The sequence below is a fragment of the Gymnodraco acuticeps genome, unplaced genomic scaffold (genome assembly GCF_902827175.1).
Source record: "Gymnodraco acuticeps unplaced genomic scaffold, fGymAcu1.1, whole genome shotgun sequence".
NCBI lineage: Eukaryota > Metazoa > Chordata > Actinopteri > Perciformes > Bathydraconidae > Gymnodraco > Gymnodraco acuticeps.
The window spans coordinates 830,851-851,621 of NW_022990938.1; the positions used below are offsets into that span (position 1 = coordinate 830,851).

Consider the following 20,771-nt stretch of genomic DNA (forward strand, 5'->3'; position numbering starts at 1 on the left):
ACCATGGACTCAAGCGTGAAACCAATATCAGCTTAGTGTCTAGTCAAGCTTGAAGTGCCGCGCATATGCCCACAAAGCATGTTCTGCATATGCTCATGGGCGTGACTTTTATCAGGGTGGAACAAGCAGCTTTCCACTGCTATCGCTGATCAATTCGTGCGAGTTAAGTCCCGCAGTGTGTGTAAATAAGCAGCGGTTGGGTCTTGATGAGGAATGGCAGGCTGTTTGCGGGACCCCCGGGCTGGAGAGAGCAGGCCTGTCTATCTCAATGGATTCCTACTGCGACTTCCATCATTAACCTCAGGCTAGAGTACATCTCACTCTCTGTATCTGCCCAAAACAAATGTTCAGTTGGTCTTCCGGAAGGACTTGATTGTAAGCGGATTTCCTATAAATCACCTCCCCAGACTTCATGTGTCAAACTGTTTGCACTATTTACCCACACATAAAAACACAAGTGATACAGATGACAGTAAAGTGAGGGCCCGACCTTGGCTGATACCCAATAAAAGCCAGCAGCTTGGGCTCTAAAGCCTGCAGTGAAGAGAGCCAAAGCCAGCACTAAGTGACATGTCAGTCAGTTCGTCTGTTTGGAGCCTTCAATTCCCCACGGCCTGAGCTTATTTACTGCATTTGTATGAAAAGCTGTGAAGAGGCGAGGGCTCAGGGCCCGGCTGGCTCTCTTACATATGTATACAGTGTTTGGAGGGCAATGCGTAAAGAGCATCTCCCCTTTTGGCAGCGTTACAACTACAAACAACTTGGGAATAGCCATTTATATATATTCAGAAATGGGTCAGGGATGAAGGTAATCGGAGCAACAGAGAGTTGCAACAAGAAATAAATTGGCGATGATACCTGGATCTGTTAGTCGAGAATCTACTGAAAGTACAGTGACATTAAAGATGCAAATAATTTATGGTCTTAACCAGATTTGAAGTCATTTGAATATTAGTTAGAGGGGGGGGGGGGTACACACAACAAACCATCAGGCATGCGTTTCAGAGTCTGATTTGTTACTATTCATGGATAAAGCGGAGAGGAACTGTAATACTAGACATGCTTGTTAAATTCACAACACTCCAAAGCTGCCTTCTAGCAAATCCTGTCTTTTGGTTGTCAGCTTAAGACACCCCGGCATATGCATATGTAGGATTTTTAAGCTCTGTTAAATGGATAGCGGTGTCGTGGCCTATCAAATGACTATAAGCCACTTGCCTTTTTCGGGGGGGAGGGAGGGAAGCATTTTGGAGAAAAAGCAGACAGCGATGCGTTACCTTGTGTGCATCGCAAAGCGTGTTTTCTCCTGTTAACTCCACATAAACAGAGTCATTTACATGTGTATTTGTGGGCTGTGGGTGACAGTAACACTCCACCCCAACATATTAACGACTGGTACTCTGTTTAAGCCAACGACAGGGGAGTGGCAACAAACAATGACAGAATGCCTGTTTTCGATTGTGAGATGATGTGCCATTCACCACCCAGGCAAATAAATTATGGCGGAGGGTATCGAGCTGGAGCAATTGCTCAGTCCATTCAGAGTGTGTGTTGCTATGAGTGTGTATGCATACCTGTGTATGTGTTTGTGTGAGTGGACTTATAGATCCAGTGCCATTTATTTCCCAGAGCTGGAGCGGGGCAGTTAGGGAGGCGTAAAAGGAAATGAGTTGTGAAGTGGCCATTGATCCCGGTCTGTAACTAGGGTTGGCTGGAGACTGCAGGACTATGGCTGCCTCTTATTTACACTGAGGTGGTTAACCCTGACCCAGTTCATTTATCACTGGGCTAATGCGCTACACGGAGAAAGAAAGGGAAAAAAAGGTCAAACAAAAGGCCTTATATAGACTGAATGATGTCAACTGGTGTTCCCTTAATGCATTTACTATTCCCATTAACATAAAGGAAGATGGTAATGTACATGCTTCGTCTGTATTTATTGTCATATGAGCTTGTCACAGCCAGTAGCATTGATCTGATATTCTGTGGCAACACAAACACACACACAGTGTATCTCTCTACCTATGCTGCACCTCGACCTGCACACACTGCCACAGCTCTGCTTGAGCATAAAATAGCCATAAGTGTTTATTTCCAGCAGATTTCCCTCTGTCTATCTCCATCATCCTCTCTTCTCAATTCCTGCACCGCTCGCGCTCTCTGTCCCTTTCTCCTCATCTCTCTTTCAAGCCTTGCAGCTTGACATTTCGCCGTGCTCTCCGGGGACTCCTGTGCGAAATGGAGTTACTGGGAGAGCGCCACTGTAAATTCCAGGAGGCCACATGTAATGTGTCTTAAACATAGATGGACAGCACCAGGTTTCCTCGAGATGAAGAATGAGACGGAGGGAAAAAAGAAGGGGATAGGATGAGGAGGAAGTGGCGTCTGGATAGATAATAGAATAATGCTGTGTTTTGTCTGGGGAAGGGTGAGCAAACAGTGGCTATGCTGTCATTCACACCCTATATCTTCAGTGTCATCGCAGAGGGGGGAAACTACAGGCCTATATATCACAGGCCTGTATGTCCTATTCTGTAGGGACAGGCTTGAAATAAAAAGAAGGATGGCTCTCATTGTAAATAAGTCAGACACAAGGACTGCCAGGGTCTTTTCAGTGAAAGGGGAAATAAGACATACAGTACACGTTACTTCCCTAATGCTCCTCCAGCCTTTACAGGAAGCCCTTATCTTCAAACAGATGATGACGGTTAACAAAAGGCCCCTTTATGAAATCGTTCATATTTCAGCGCAGGTCTGTCTCCTGTCCTGAGAGGTGATTGATGCATCAGGCCCGGGCCGGTGTCTTATTTACACAGTTGAGTGGGGCAATCTCAGGCCTGGAAGATAAACCTAATGAGCTTCTTTGTGTAAGGGTGCAAATGAGAGACACCATCCTCCCTTCCTCCCTCCTTCCCTATTCCATCCAAAGGGACAGTCTGGGTGATTAGGCCTTTAAATTATGCTCAAGGGCAAAGCCTAGATTTGCATCTTAGGTGTGTGTGTGTGTGTGTGTGTGTGTGTGTGTGTGTGTGTGTGTGTGTCAAACGGAGAGAGGCAGGTGAAGGGCAATGGGAGGAAGATGCTTGAGGCTTGTTTGTGAGAGGTGATGGAGGGTGAGCAATGTGTGGCAGTATTTTAAGAATTTAACTACGCTACACAACAAACTTGAGTTGTCAAAAGAAGGAGGTGACATACACACACACACACACACACACACACACACACACACACACACACACACACACACACACACACACACACACATTCATTTAGTCCTTTGTCTGTGCGGTAACTTTCTCCCTAATGACTTTCATTTTAGGGAGAATTTCATTTGCCCCTAAACCCTAAATATTACCCATCACTTGCTGTCACATTTCTCATCCCTTCCATTTCCTGCAGCTAAACAGCTAGGAAGGCAGGTTAATTGCTGTCACTCTCTAGTTGGACCACTGCCTAGCTCTCGTGTAGCGAAAGGGGTAGCCTGGAAGTAAGATGGCACCTTGGCGCACTTATTGTAATTTATGTCAAAATGCGGCAGTCATTTAAATGGGGGTTGGATCGTTTGCATTTTGCTGCATCATGTGCGCCCGTGTCTGCAGCTAACCAGTTTACCAACATGTCAAACTCTACCAGCTTGTAAAGTGCAATATTTGAGCCAAATTAAATAAACGACTGTGCTCATAAACACAATGAAAATAAAATAAAAAGCACAGGATTGACGATATAAACAACCAAAAGCAATAAATAATAACAAATGTATTATTTCGGATCTGTAAAGCAAACTGAAGTCTGAGTTTAATAAGTATGTGGATGAAAAGTAGTTATGACTGCAGAATTCATCTAAATGTTATTGAAATCACAATTTGAACTGGTGCAATATTAAAATGGCAGGATGCACAATATTTGGTAAAGGCTAAATATATGTTAAAATATAATCGTATAGTATTGAGGTGTTGCAGAGATATCCCGGCCCCATAGACTTAATAAAACATAGTTGTTTGGTACAGATCCTTTTGAAAAATAACGCCATGGTCCTTTAATATATTTTTCAATGATAAACAGAAAAAGGTTCAATCCCTCCCATATTGTGAATCATTTCACAATTGCAATATCAGTCAAGAGTTATTCTTCCAAAATGGTGCAGCCCTAGTTGTAGTGGCGGAAGGTCTTCAAACAACTGACCCGACCACACAGCAGATAAGCCTCCATCTCGCTCTGAATATCAATACACTCCGTACAGTAGGGAGCCCATTTACAGGGGGGCAGTAGTCCCGAGTATTGGCTCATCAATCCCACTGATAACCCTGGCAGGATTAAGTCTACACACCACTGTAATCAACTAACAGCCTCATTATGGGACATTATGGTATGGATCCAAAGATCAATGCATGGCTCCCTTGTACACACAGCAGCATATGATATTAAAACATAAGACAGAGATGAATTGATTGGTAATATGAGCTCAGCACAATTCTTTACGAGGGAGCTTTTATAGTGATCATTTTAGCATAGTAATTAGGGCACAGCAACATTCATCATTTGCTCTGATACATATCTGCAGCTGGCAAATTGCAATCAGATACAGTGGGTATCTAATCTGTGATCTCAAATCAAATTAGGTCTATTTAGACAACCTTGGGAACGGGGGTGATGAAGGCCTGACAGAAATTAGGGGCAAGGAAATTCAATTGTGATAGGACGGTTATCATTCAGATACACGGATAACTGTGTGTGGCCTTCACTTTGAACTGCATTTACAGCATTGTTGACAGAATTTGCGATAAAAATAAAAGCAAGTGGATTTAAAGGATTTTAGAATGAGAAAATGGTCTCTAGTGCAACTTGATCTGTGTCCTATATGGCCCAATCTATGGCTACGAGACCTTAAGATGCAGCTTTTCTAATTATAGCTGCAGGTGGTATTTTGGAGCTGCTAGGTAATGGCAGAACCCACAGGGACAATGGAGAATTCATCAGTGCTTATTATTAATCATCCCCCCAACAGCGTGATGAGAGACTGCAGCTCCTATACCCACTGGACCACTCAATGTCATTCCAAATATGGGCGGTAAATTACACCCAACAGCCTTCAATCAGACGTGGACTGGAATGTTTTAAAAGCATCACACAGGTGCAAGCAATGGACGGACACACACATGCTTCTTATGTAACTCACGTATCAACATCAGATGAAGATAAAATGATTGCATACAAATAATTCCATCTGTGGCTGGGCTGCACTCTCTGTCCAAAGAGTGTGAGCACGCCACAGGAAGTGTGTGTGAAGTTAACAGCACAGGGCCCCCTGTTTTAAAAAGCCTCCAGAGACCTGTTAGCTGGACTGCTCATTTCAATATGTCTGTCTCTGGGTTGGGAGAAGGTTCGGGCTGGCCTCTTTACAAGGCGCACACTGTCATACAACCCCCCCCCCCACATCCACCCACCACTACGAGCTCTTAGCCGTATGTCCATCTCTGGGACTTAACTAGACACTTTATGCTTACGTCGTTTTTCTGTCTCAGTGCTGTGGTCTTTTTTTTCTTTCTTTGTAAAAACGGCACAGCTTCTTTGAGTTAACATTTACATACACATGTGCTTTCTATGCTGCCATTACACATATCTTAGGAATGTCTTATGTCAGATCTCCAAATAGAACAATATTATTTACACCTTTTTATTTATAATGCAGCACTTAAATGCACTTAAAAAGATAGTATAAACACACGAAAAATAGTTTGACATTTTAAAATGGGACAGTCCTTATCCTGCTCTCTATCTCTTTCTATTCCACCCTCAATCTGCACTGTATCTCCAAATAGAAAGCCTCTCCACCTTCAAAAGTAAAAGAGTGATGACAGAGAGGGAGCGAATTGACCCCAATCAGGTGTGTGTGTGTAGAAATGGTGGTGATAAATGGAGGGGGGGGGCACAGTGCTGTGATGCCGCTGCAGCCACCAGCAGGACCACTGGGTTTGTGATGTGGATGGAGGATGGGTGCAGAATGGGGGATGGAAAGAGAGGGGAGAGGAGCCTGCAGGACATGCTTCAGTTTGCAACCCCCCCCCCCCCCAGATGCGGACACACAGTTCGTCATCTATTGTACTGCCCCCCCTCCTGACTGAACTGACCACAGGCTTTCAGCTGCCTCCGAAAGAGTACACACACACAAACACACATGAAAGTTCCCCAACGAACGGAGAAGGACAGCGCGCATCGTTACAAACCCGCGGTGATGTGTGCCCCCCCCCCCCCCGATCCACTAAACCCCGGAGCATGGCCCTCTGACCTCGTCTCCCACTGCTCTTTTGGCAAAACTGTCAAAGCCATCATTCACCGTGAAAAGACACGAGAGACACTTGACTCCTTTACTCTGCTGGCAACTGACTTTCACAACTCCTGCCCCCCAACCATCACCTCCTACAACCCCCCCCGCGGTTCATCCAACCCTCAACAATACAACATGAGACGAAGAAGGGAAAGTTAAGATTAGACACACGACGGAAGAATTTAGTAAAATGAATACAATAGATGAAAAAGAGACGGGAAAAATATTCGCCAAAAGCAACAAAAAAATACTTTCTAGTTGAGAGAGACTGCATGCAAATTATTCTTTCAAAAGTGTCCCGGTCAAAGGTTTCTCTGCCGCTGGTGGGACTGTGTGTGTGTGAGCCGAGTTAGGAGGCCCTCTGGTGGATACAGCACTGCCATGACACACACACACACACACACGCACACACACTTCCCCAACTGCTCCGTACGATGCTCCAACGCACACATTCTTCCCCTTTCTCCGGCTATGCCTCTCTTTCTCACTGACACACACACTTTGACATGCTTTCACACACACCTCACCTTGCTACAACTCTAAAAAATATAAAGTACAAATACAAAAATATGTACAAACAACTAAAACAGAATGTGCAAAAACATTTCCATCAAACAGCTTCAGGCTGACAAGCAACTAAACAACACAAACAGCCGATTAAATACATGTTTTTTATGTCTTCCCCGTGTACTGAAAAAACCCCCACAAACAATACACAATAAAAAGAGATTTCATTGTGCCGCCTGTCTATGAAGAGAAGCCCTCAGCAGAGAGCAGAGTGGGGGGGGGGAACAGAGTGAGAGTGAGGGAGAGAGACGAGACGGGGGAGAGTCACAACTTACCTGCTGTTGTTGCAGATGCAGCAGCTCGACTGTGCTTACTTCGCTGCTCGTGTCACCAGCGCTTGATCTCCCATCTCTACTGCCAGCCTCTAATTGGCTGCTGCTTAGGGTGCTCATTCCATTTTGACTCATTGAACTGTTGCTTATTGTCTCTGTGGCCGACTCCTGCATCATCATGATTTAAAACCTAGAAGTGATTAAGAGGCACCGGTTAGGGCTCTTCTTCTTACAATTCCCCCCTTTTTCCCTCCTTTCTTTTTTTTCTTCTTTACGCTTCCATTATCAAGCCCCTCAATCCCCCTCTGCAAATTAAAGCATTTAAAGAAGAGGGAGGAGGGGGGAAGGAGAAAAGGGGGGGGGGATGCAGGACGAGCAATTATGCATTCATTGTGTAAATGAAGCAATACAAAGAGATGCACGTCCTGGTGCTGTTTAAAATGGGTGGGGTAGCTAAATGTGATGTATCCGTAAAAATTGGGCGTACATGTAAGCTACAAAAGTGTGTTCTGTTGTTGTCATTTTATTTATAATAAAACTACATTTGTAGGAAATTAAGATAAAATATGAACATATGCTTAGTTCTCAACACACGGGCAATCCTAAAATATTTGACGTCTTGAGGCTGTCAGTTTTTTTTTCGGTGTGTCGCGTCTGAATGGAGTTGCCTAATGACGCAAAGCTAATCATGCAAAATTAAAATTTGGTGGAGGAGAGGAGGAGGAGGAGGCGGCACCAAATCACATGGTGCAGGGCTGCTGATGAACACTATAATGGGTATGTCATGTGTGCTAAATAAAATCTGCCACACAGGCTTCCATAGAGACACAATGCCCATATGTCAGTCCTTTTTATACTCCCTCTACTTTAATAAAAAGCTATGTATTTGTGTATTTTATCATATTTAATAAAATCCGTCAACAATTAAACCAAGCTGCAATCAAACTTTGTGATCTGTAATGCAAGACAACAATACATATAGGGTTTTGAATTCCGCATCTATTAGATATGGAAAACTCCTGAATAAGAGATATAAAATAGAAAGGAATAAAAGGAAAGAAATCAGGAATATCACTAATGATTGTGCTAAAAACAGCATAAATTATGCATATTACCTCCTCTCTCTCCAGTAATAAATGTTTTATCGTTTCCCCCCTGCATTTAATGCTCTGTACCTTCGCTGGGGCAGAAAGGACCAACATCAGTCCACATCCTCACAATAAATCAGAATAAAAAAAGCCTCAAATGCAACAAAATGCAGCCCAAGAATAATGGACTTTATTTCGTCAATATTGTTGTGGATTTTTTTAAATTAATATTTTAGACAAGGAATATTTCAAAAGATACAAAAATACTTTCTTTCAAAGTTTGCTTCAGAAGATTCCTAATCTACCAGCAGTTTGTCCATTTTCAAATACAAACAAATGTTTACACCTTAAAGAAAATGTGCAAGAGCAACCCCAGATAATGCTCATCCATGCAACAAAAGACGGAGAATGATAATTATGATTGTGAGTGTGTGTGTGTGTGTGTTTTAAGAGCATTCGTGCCCATCCCACCTGGGTACTGTGTGTATTCTTTGGCCGGTAAATACCGTTTTAATAGAAGTGTGTTTGCGTCCTTCCCTGTGTGTGTGTGTGTGTGTGTGTGTGTGTGTGTGTGTGTGTGTGTGTGTGTGTGTGTGTGTGTGTGTGTGTGTGTGTGTTTGACGAGGGGCAGATACAGGACAGGCCTTAAAGGATGTCCACAGCCAGGATAAACAGGATCCAGGCGGGGAGAACAAACAGGGCTGAGCTGTTACACAGAGCAGGGCGACAGCTGCCCAGGACACGAGTAAATAAGGAAGAGGCCGGTACAAGGCGTGCTTGTGAACAAACAGGCCCCTGTTAAACACCGCTCACTACTGATGGAGAGAGACACACAGGAAAAAAAGAAGGGAAAAAAAGAGAGGAGCAGAGAGAAGGTGGGGGGTGACGGAGGGAGACAGATGAAAAGAGTGAAAGAGAGAGAAAGTGAGTGGGAGGGAGAGGGGGAAGACTGGCACAATGTGACAACCAATCCGGTGATGAATCTAAGCATAAGAAACTCAAGGCTGCAGCCGAGATCAGCCGGCTAATAAGTATTCAAATTAGGCATACATTTTACATGCCCAATGTTTAAAATATTCAGAGAAAGACTGTCTGATTGCCTTTACTACAATTTTATGAACATTCTAATGGAGCCTGGATTTTTTTCCCGCTTTCTTTCTTCCTTTCTTTCCTGGACGAGCGATGGATATTCGGAAAACTTGAAGATATATGAGGCAAGGAAATAAGGATTTTTAATAACATCTGAATGCAAACTACTCCGGAAGTCAGAGGGAAATTGCTACTTTGATATTAACCAACCTGCTTTTAATGTGCTTGGATTATAAAACATTGATATCGTAAAATAGAGAGGTACAATTAAGAAAGGAGACATCACGGTAAAAAAAAGAAAGAAGCATAACTTGGATTTAACACACAAACAATAAAAGCCCCCCACCCTCGCTTAATCTTATAATCTTATCGCCCTCCTCCGGAAAAAAAAATCTGTGCAATATGTCCAACTGCAGAATAATGATAATGCAGATATATGCAAAGTATATTCGCAGAGATCAGATGGTGCTTTAACCTTAATGACAGCGGTGAGATAAATTAATTAGCCATCTAAAGGCGGCATTCAAATCTGCCAATTAGAATGTCAATTAGAAACACAGCCAGGCTGCAATGATGAGCGGGCTGCCGATCTGACTGTGGAGGGGAGGGGAGGGGGGGGGAGTGGAAGTGTCACAGATAGAGACACACACACTCACACACACAATACTCAGGAGAGACAGATAGTGACAATACTCAACACCTGAGGGTGTGACTGTATGCATGCGTGCTTCAAATGTGTGCCTTCCACAAGTCCAGCAGGCCCCGTACCCCTACCCTGAGGGACACCAGCCCTGACCCCAGATTGTCTAAACCAACTGGGTCGGAAGGAGTCGCACCCCCCCCCCGAGCTAAAGTATCGACTGGGGGCGCTCGCTCTGATCTGCCGGCTTGCCCACACGTGTGTTTGACATCCCATAAATTGCCGGTGTCTTGCGTTTCAACACACCCGCTATTTGATGCTATTTCCGCAAGCCATAATCTTCCAATGAGGGAAAACGCTTATTATCGTGATCGGAAACAGAGAGCAAGGCTGTTATTGGCCTGGTGATACGCTGCTGATGCTGTAGACGTATAGCTTTAGGAAGGGAGATGAAAGTGATACTAAGTGTTTAGGTTGTCGGGTAAAGGAAAGATAGGGAAGGACGGAGATAACTCTCCAAATGTACTGTCGCCCGACATTTCTATTAAGGTGGAGGCTCGATGGAGAGGAATTCCTTTTCCTGATGAAGCAGAGATAGACACTTTATTTGCAAAAAGCTTCAGACCAACAGCAGCTTTTGTCTCGTTCCTTGTGCAACCATAGCCTTGCTTGCCATTCCTCTTCAGCTCGAGCAAATATTTACCCTCAAATCTCGCGCTACGCAAATCTGTCTCCTCCATCAGGTGCAGAATCTGAAGGAAGGGTCCTGACGACGCATTTGGCCCTCCTCTTTCTTCCCAGAAGTGACACAACAAAAGGTGTAAGGAGAATCGAGCCTTTCATTGCCCCTCTCTCTCTTGCTCCCTTTTGCGCACACACACCTATCATTAAAGGGGAAAGAAGCAGCCCTCCATCTTTGTTTGCGAGCTCTAAAAGCCCTTAATGTAGCCTCATTACCTGGCCTGTCTCCCGCTCTATCATGTGCGGTAAACACACACTATGACACTGGCCATCCATCTAGTGGGAATACACAGCTGTCTGCTGGGCTCCCAACACTGTCTTGGGAACACTGGGGAATTTAACACACACACACACACTCACTGTAACGTTGTTAACACACACCAGGCTTGACACTCTTTCAGGGCCTATCCATTTTCAGTGTGAAGATGTTCTGCACTGTGTCTCTATCAGGAACACTGATCCATCCCCTCAGTTTTTATGCATGAGTTGCAACAAATAATATTTTCATTAGGATGACACAAAAGAGGGGGGAAAAAAGTGACCCGTAAATCTGTGATCCCACACGCCCGTTCATTAAGAGCTCACGTTTCAGGTGGCTGGCGTAAAATTATTTTGGTTTGTGAGGATCAAAAACAAAAAAAATAATAATAGAAATTACATTTCACAGTCTGCTGACTCCTCACAGCTCCCTGATCAAGTCGAGATATGGTTACCATTTAAAATAATCACAGATTCTGTGCTTGAGTGAAATTAATTCATCATTGCCATAAGTTACTATGCATACAAAATAAAGAAGTTACTGGGCAAGGGCAAGGGGCTCGCATATTTAATACTTCAGATTGCTTAATAAATCAAAATGCCACAAATGTGCTGACTAAAAAATGGTGCTTAAAACATTTGAAAATGATAAATGTAATGTGGATAATGGAGAACAAAGAAGTTTGAGATGACTTAATCAGATAAATGTCTGCAAGGCAAACCGTACATTTAAGAATCTTTGATTGTGATCGTATGTTTATTTGTTCTTGGGTGTGTACTGTAATTTGATCTGGTTGTCACAGCACTTTATTACAGCCTTCAGCCTCAAGCAGGCAGTTTGGAGTCGGAGATGGAAAAAGGACCACTCCGACAAAACCCAGTCCCCCGGATTAAGGAAGGCATGCCAGGCTGCCGTGCCTTAGAATTAAAAGCTTCCTTTTTGGCACTAAAGGGCCACCATAAAAGAGCATTAATGACTACTTCTTATAAACCTGTGTATGGTAATGGTTTCTGCTCTCAGATAGAGGAATTTCAAAAGTGTCTCACCGGTGAATGAAGATTGCTTTTGGAAAAAGAAAAAAAAGGGGGCTGAAGAAATCATATTTACAAAATCAGGAGTGGGGCCAAATGAAAGGAGATGAATATGAATAATGGACTCTTGCTTTTTCGGGATTAACGTTATTCAAAGCAACAGAATCAAATGTGGTTATCTCCTGTCCAATGAGCCTTACATTGAGAAAAACCTCAGTCATATTTCAATTCTTCATTTGAGCTGACAATAAATCGTAGTTCTGTGATAGGAGACATTCAGTCGAGAGTGTTCCGAACTTAATTCTCTTCTATTTACAATAAGGAGATGAGACAGAATAAGATAAAAGACAGACTATTTGCCACAGTGTGTGAGTGTCGCTGAATGGAGTGTGAGTGTGTGTGAGACTGAGTGTTATTGGGGTACAGAAAGGGAAATAAATGACAAAGAAAAGCAGAGGAAAGGGTGTAAAGTGCATGTTCAATTGTACGGTGTGCACAATGTCTTCTTAGAATCAAATGCAAGAGGCACTCGTGAATAGTGTGCATGATACTATGTTAATAACCAGCACTGAAATACGACAAAGCAGTTATTGTGCATGGGTTATCCAATTACTAATAACAATAAAAAAAGGGTTTGGTAGGTACAATTTTTAAATTAAAACCAACAAAGTAAAAATAAGTGGAAATATTTAAAGATTAAATATAATTTACAGCTCAACAAGAAAGCAATAAATGCTTAAATATATCCCTGCACCCTCGCAGAAAGAGCAAAAGAGGAGGAGAGAGAGTACTTTTCTCCAGCGTTTAGGCTCGTCCCATATCATTTACATGTTACACATCAAGCGCCTGGTTCTGCTGAAGCAGGAGACAGCTGTGGCTGCGCAAGACAGTGACGAAAGCTGATCAGTCAGCTCTCATTTGCATATTTGCCAATTCCATTAATTAACTCGGCCCACCTAATCAAGGCTAATTGACCTATAAAGAGGGGAGGCCTCATTGTCTCGTCCAATCATCTTTAGCAGCAGCAGAGGAGGTGCGGTGTGAACGCAGGGACCTTACTGTATTTATAGACGGCGTGCGTGGAAGTGTTCCACTTGAATTCTCGACCTGAACCAGCACTGAGCTGCTTTGACATGGAGTAAAAAATAAGGAGGAAATGGACAAATTCTTTACTCTGGTGTGGTGCCTGGTGGAGGATCTGATGACAGTTGGACAGCCTGCCTCTCCACAGCGCGGCACATCCAGCGGACAGGCGCAGGGAGCGAGCCGCGGCCGGCACAGCCACACAGACATAGCTCATTGTGACGTTTCCAGTTATTTCTGCTTGATTAGGGCCATTATGTCTCCAGCTCTGATTTATGTTGTCATTCCCCCTCAGCAGTCCTGCATCGATAGATCTTAATGAATTGGTAAATAAGGGTGAAGATTGCAGTTGACAACACCGCAACATTCCTCATTCATACCAGACAAGATTTATGTAACCAATTAGGGGCATAACAGAGGGGGGGAGTGGTCAGGAGGGGAAAAATGATCTTACCAAAAAGAAAATGACCAAAGTGTAACCCACGACAAAATAGATAATGGGCAGTCTTTAACGCAGGCTTCGTCACACTTTCTCCATGGCCCGGTTGGGGACTTTAAAACAGCTCGGAATAAAAGGATCTCTAAAGAAATTGATTTTACAAAAATGTGCAGAAACTCGATGACAGTGTGTTCTCCATTTAAAAAAACACACCCCACTATTTTATCCACATTGAAAAGAATGTCCGAACCAAATCAACTGATTAAAATGCCAACAAAGCATAATTCTTTTAAGGAAATATGTATTCAAGGAGCCACTCTTCCCCTGTTAAACATCTAAGAAAGAGATGTGTGTGTAGGTGTGTGTGGTGGGGGCTCACAAATCAATTGTTCATTTAATACTTAGAAATAATCATTTGCATTTTTTAATAGTCCTTCAATTATTTAATGTGTCTACAGTGCAGGGCTAGGAGTATGTTAGCAGACAAATAAAGGCCTCTTTGTCATTAAAAAAAATTCAGATAAAAGTGCTGATCATCAATAGCCAGCGACAGACCAGGAGGAGCCACAGGGCAGGAGTGAACAGAGCTGGAAAATTAAAGCAGAGTGATACGGGGGGGGGAGCCGGCTCCTTTCAGCCTCTCTCCCTTCAAGCACATGCAAATGAGGCCGTGCTGCTTAACTGCATCATTTATGTGGATAATAGCGGCATCATCATTACGGCAACTCAAATTAAATTACATCACAATTAGCATAACAAAGTGATTGGTTAAACTTTCAAAACAAATAACGCAGCTCTGCTAATGAACAGTGTTAATTGGCCAGTGTGCATTTTAAATAAAACATGCAAGGTAAACATGTGTTTTAGTTAAACAATTCCATTTCAATTTCTTCTTTTAAATAAAATAAGACATACGTGGAAAGAAGAGAGGGGAAAAAAAGAAGTCTCAGAACTCAATATTGCCAGGGGGATTTGTAAGCTGAAATATAAAATGTGTAGCATTTAATTTTATTGCGCTAAAGAACCTATTATATGCCAGACTCTGGAGAACAATGTAAATTATCTGCCTTCAAAATGGAGTTTGGCCAATTCTCCATGTGAGCTAATCACATAGCTCATTATGCATTAGGGTATTAAATGATGAAGCCGAGTCCCTTTCGCATTCCTGCACAAAGCCCTATGAAATGTTAATAATATGCCCACAATAGCCTAATACCATGCCTTGCTCACCCTCATCAATATTTAAGTAAACAAATGATCCAACTCGCCTTTGATAAAGATAATTAGTCCTCTCCGATTATCAGTCTTGTGACCTCTCTCCTCTTCAAACTAAACATCTGCTCCAAATGTTTTCTCCCACACCGAAAGATGGGAGAAAAACAAACAAGTCAAACTCGAGAAAAAGCATCTCAAAACACACCCGATTCATATTTGATCGTTATTAGCTTAGGAAAGGTTATATAGTGGCTGTGCCCTTTCATTATCTTGATTTTAATGATCAATGATTAGCTTAGCAAGCAACATCTGGAAAGACAACAGTAAAAAAGCAGGAATTAACACAGTGAATGAGTTCACATGCACACCTTAATACGGACACGCGAGCACAAAGCCACCGGTGCACACACTCACTTGCACGCGCACGCACATGCACACACACACACACACACACTGAGCCATTCATCAGCACTAATTAAGCGGCAGATTAACAGAGCCTGCAGACGGAGGCTACATTGGGACGAGCAGCGGGGAAGCAAGGAGACGCAGCCCGGCATTAAAACACAACCGTTAAAACACAGCCAGCGGATGACACAGGATGGATGGATGATGACGGATGGATTGACAGTCTGCCTGACTTTTTTTTTCTTTTTTTTTTTTACCTGAAGGTGAGGAGTGCCCGAGAGCTTGACCAAAGAACAGAGAGCTCGCCTCTGCCACTGCCGAGGGTGTGTAGCAGTAAGTCGACTGGTGTCACCCCGTGGAGAGGCAACACTATCTGTGTCATCACTTCAGCCTGTGTTTATGGGGGATGGCATCATAAACAAGCCATCCCCCCCCACACACACACACCGCCAGCCCCCGCCCCAGTTCCCCCCCCTGCTCCCTCTCTCTCTCCTCTCCCTCTCAAGCCACCACCACCACCACCGTGCCATTCATGCATACTTAAATCGCCCTCGTCCCATTAAAAAAAAGAAAGCCCAGACGCCTCTCCTGACAATTATTCTATCATTTCCAGTTGTCACCGGGGCAATTACCGACCGGGGCCCCCTGTGCGGGTCGGACATGCAGGCCTGATAGCAGAGGCTCGAGTTGGGGGAGAGAAGGGGAAAGAGTGTGAGAGGGGACAGCGGAGGGAGAGTGTGTGTGTGTGAGTGTGTATGTGTGGATGGAAGGGGGGGATAGAGTACAAAATGGAAATTTATGACGGTGGTTTCTTTCTCTCTGTACGCTGGAAATAATTAGACCATCATTTCTTATGTCTGCCGTTGATGAAATATATCACTGCTAAAAAAAAAATATTTTATTGGAAATAAGAGACGAGGCAATTATTAGCTCCATTTAGCTGTGTTTTAATTTAAGTCTTCAAATTAGATTGTATTTAATATAAGTGACTTCTTGCAAGTAAGTTAAAAGATTTTTTCTGTGCATTTTGGTGCAAATGTGTAAGAGTAACTGTGTGTAGGCAGCGTGTGTGTGTGGGTGGGTCCTGTGTGTGAGTGAGAGTGTGTGTGTGAGGGGATCTTCACACGGAGAGTGCTGTGCCTGCTCGCAGGACGCTCGCCGGCTCTCGGCTGCGAATCACCAGGCACCTCGCGCTGCTCTCGCTCTGAGCGCACATCTGCTCCCCTGAACACTCTGTTTCTCTCTCTCTCTCTTGTGCACACACACACTCTTACACACAACCTGCCCGACCGGCTCTCTACTCTGCTCCTCTCTATGCACCCGGCATCGCTGAGGGGAAAGGAGAAAGAAGAAGGGCTGGAGGACGCTGCTTCCGAGAGGTAAAAAAAGGTATGTGTGTGTGAGGCTTTTCTACGGGCACAGTTCACTGCATCTCTTTTCTTCTCTGATTGTGTGTGTGTGTGTGTGTAGAGGTCTGAATGGGATTAGTGAAGGGCTGAGTCGGTAGCCTCCGCGCTCCGACAGAGAGCGTATAGGGCTCTTAAAAACAATTAGCCACATCACATCTATGCATTACAGAGCAACACGCCAACACTACACTACAAGTAGGCATCCAAACAAAGTCAGAAACAGTGGAGTGGGAGAGTGACAGATAAAAAGACCTACCTTTAAAACAATGAGAAAATCCACTCTGCCCGGTAAGAAGCATTTGAAGAAGTATTCTCAGAAGCCGAGATGCATTTTCAAAAAATGAAGAGAGGGGGGGGAAATGCCACTCAGATGGAGGGAAAAAAAGGAAAGGAGAAACTAAGCTTACTGTCAGCAGAGAAGTATTTACAGCCGTATTTACAGTAGTGCGAGGGGAGAGCACCTCCGCCTGGCCACGTCTGAGAGACAGTTGCCGTTTCAGCGCTGCCTAATTAAAACAAGTCAGGCAGCCCCACCGGATTGTTTTGACGCCTGAGGACCAATAGTACACAAAAACCAGTGGCTTGATCGGAGGGGTAGGGGGCTGGTCGCGGGAGAGGAGAGGAGGGGGCGGAGGGTGGCGAGAGTTGGCAAAGGAATGGTGGGGGGGGGTGTAACTGTGTGTGTGTGTGAGGGGGGTTCAGAAGAGGCGTTTTGTAGAGGAATCTGAGAGGGGAGGGAGAACACAAAGGTTCAGAAGTGGGGAGACCTCACCATGCCGAATGCCCCCTCACTTTTCCTTACAGAAAGAGATGCTATTTCAGTATTCTCCCAACCACTCTCATGCATTTCAAGCAATAAGAAAAGCACAATGCTAATGTGTGTCTTTCCTTGTTGAATAAATAAGAACACACAAGCTGACAAACATTTCACAGCTTCTGCCCCTCAGCCGCAGTCTTAAAAAGCGGGGTTTACCACTTGATAACAGGGGAGCGTGTCCGGACAGATGTCTTACATGAGGATTCAGTTATTCCAACAAGCCTCTGCTAATGAATTACTACAGTATCTCTGACTGGGACCGCAGAAACCGCCGCCTGCTGCAGAGGAAGCTGCAGAGAGCCGAAGCGAGCTGGATTAAGCTGGGCCGGGCTCAGATGTGCTGAATGTGATGGATCAACATGTTTCCCCTACTGTAAACAATGCACACCAGGCAATGAGCTGGAACATTTAGGGCTAATGGTGTTTGCCAATCCTTTTGTCTTTTTTTTCTTTTTTTGTGTACTCCCTCCTCTCTGTCTCTCTCTTTCTCCTTTCCTCCTCTCTCTCTCCCTTGCATGCCACAGATGTTTTTCTTAGTCGCTCCAACAGACAGGAATCTACTGGCAACAAGAAAGGCCCGGTCTTCCCCAGGAGAGAGGAGTACAAAGCCCCCAGTCTGCACACAGCAGATGCAGAAAGCCAGTCCATCTGCCACCAGCTCGCTCTGCCACATGGGCCTGAGAGATTCAGTGCAACAGGGGACTTATTTTTATTTTAAAAATATGTTTTTTTGTTGGTTTTTTCCATCTGCTTCCGTGGAATCCAAAACAAACATGCATCTAAATCTGGCAACTCCAACATTCAAAATGATAGTTGTACACTAACACTCACATGTGCAGGCGTACAGGAAACCACAGCAAGAGGTTATTGAGAGTGCAAGAACTTTTATGTTTTAACACAGAGGTACCCTGGGCAACTTTGACAGATTTATTTAGGGAAAGATGTAGGCCCTAACGTGGTGTAAAGACCACTTGGACTCGCAGCTCTGAGCGGTGCACTGGCATGATTTAACAGGCTCTGAACGGCACGTTATCTCCCAGGCTTCGCTGGAGCATATTTCAGCCATATGATATCATTATTCAGAGACCAACACAGAGCAAAAGATGTAGCATTTTCATTAGTGTCAGCTCTGTGAGCTCTGAGGCAGGGAGGGTAAACACTAAACAATCATGGCAGAGCCAGAGAGTGGGAGTTGAAGCAACCGAGAGAAAAAGAGAGAAGGGGGATGACAAGAGTGCAAAAGCAAGCAGGAGGAAAAAAAACAACAGCGACAGAGAGAGGCAGCGGGGGCTAACATTAAACAACTGCTGTTAATTGCTCTAAGCATCCACATTATGCCAGTAATTTCTCCCATTTCTCTTTCAGCGTTAAAGGCTTCAGGCTAGAAAGCTCCTTCAGCCCCTTTAATAAACTACTCAGAGTGCCTCGGTGGAAAAAGACAAACAAGAGGCCCCTGGCCTTAGGAACACTCGCTTCACTAGAGGAAATGCTATGCCTGTTTCTACACATCTGTGACAATTGTGTGCCTCCTCCCTTCAGGTGTTTATTCCCCACGTCTCTTCTTCCCAGTGCTTTCTCACTGCCAAGGTCAACGGAGACAAACAGGCCCACCAGCGTCCTGATGTGGTGGCAGGCAGCAGAACAGTGACGAGAGGGAGGGGGGAGAGAGATAGACATGTGTAGTGGGGAGGGGTGAGGGTGGCAGCAGCTGGTTACCAACCCTGGCAGCAGCAGAAGAGGGGGGAGCCGTGGATCTGCGATGCAGTGCAGCGGCAGCCACCACGATGGCGGCAGTCGTTGCTTACCGTCGTCTCCTGGCGCTGCCATCATTTTCACAGTTTACAATAAGGCTGAACGATTAATCGATTTTAAATCGAAATCGCGATTTGAAATGATGCGATTATCAAAAAAAAAAATGTTTACAATTTTTTTTCACATTTTTTTAATATCGCAATTCGAATCGCAATATTTGTCAGAAAAATTGCAATTAGATTTTTTCCCAAAATCGTGCAGCCCTAGTTTACACGCACACCAACACTAACTATTTCAATTAAAGCCCTCGTGAAGTGCATCACCTCTGGGCTGTTACGGCACGTCCACACAGCGGCGTGCGTTGACGCTTGGCGGTGGGCGTGTCTGAAGCTTGGGGATTTTTTGCGACCAACGCGACCAACAACCAATCACATGAATCTCCCGCCCCCGACATACAAATCAATAGCAATGTTAAAACGAAGTAAACTGGATATAAAATCCCCAAACAGACGAAAACCTACCAGATTCATCCACTGTCTCTGCCACCTCCCTCCATGCCTCGCTCCTCCGGTTTGTATCCCGGTAGATGAACAGAGACTGATCATACAGCACCGGGTGATTCACTACCGCTATAATGAATTTTCCCTCCATTTTTTGGAATATGAGGAAATGACCTGCGTAGTCTCTCCCAGCATACACGCGGTTTGATTGGCTAGCGCTTGTACTGGCAGATTTGCATAAACGGGAGTTCATTGGCTGACGCCTCTGTCGAGGCGTCAAAAGTTGAACATTGCTCAACTTTTGAAGCCAGCAACGCTCCACGTCGCTTCCCAAAATGCAGTTCGGCTAAAAAGGACGTCACCCCATTCAAAGTGAATGGGCAGAAGCGTTGGAAGCTTCAACGCACGCCGCTGTGTGGACGGGCCGTTAGACAAAGTCAAGCGCCACGTTTCCCCTCGTCATTTTTGACACCAACAAAGTGCATGCACTGCCATGAGGTTTGTCAGTCACAAGCAGCCTTCAGCCATGTGACTCACTGCCTATTAACCCTTTATCAACCATTAACCTAAAACAGGCACACTAATGATAGAAATGAGTGATATCTAGGAACGAAAAACTTTAGTGTTAGCTTAAATAAAAGCATCTATTAACTTTTAAAATACACAAGTGGACAAAAGACAGAGAGAACGGTGCGGGGAGACTCTGACTGTTGTATTTATTGAAGTGCCACGAGCATCAATGATGTTCACTTTGCATCGGGGGGGTTATCCATTTGAATTCCCTCCTCCCTCATCCATTCTCATATTTAAGAGCTTGTCAGACAAAATGAAGTGATTTTACCGTCTGTTAAAATATGCTCAACTGGCCCTAACAACTCCCACACAGTGATAACCAAAGAGCACACATGTGAAATAGAGCACCATTCATTACCTTTCACACAAATGTACCACAAGCACAATTCATGAGCCACTTAATCCTGCCTACAAATAAATATTAAGCATAATGAGGGGGTAGGGCTTTTTATAGTCCCGGCCAATGTTGATCACACGGTTGCTTATGGCCAAAGAGCAGAGGCCATTACGGACCGGTGATTATATAAGTGGTTGGAAGGCAGCGCCATTTCAATATACTGTACTTA

At 44.3% G+C, this 20,771-nt stretch overlaps 1 protein-coding gene across 1 annotated transcript in view; it reads right to left on the bottom strand.

Moving 5' to 3' along the window:
* Window positions 1-20,771, bottom strand: part of foxp2 (forkhead box P2) — a 95,602-nt gene that overhangs the window by 48,624 nt on the left and 26,207 nt on the right. The window contains 1 exon segment of the mRNA XM_034234293.1: window positions 7,168-7,354. Coding sequence (XP_034090184.1) covers window positions 7,168-7,344 — 177 coding nt within the window. The 5' untranslated portion in view covers window positions 7,345-7,354.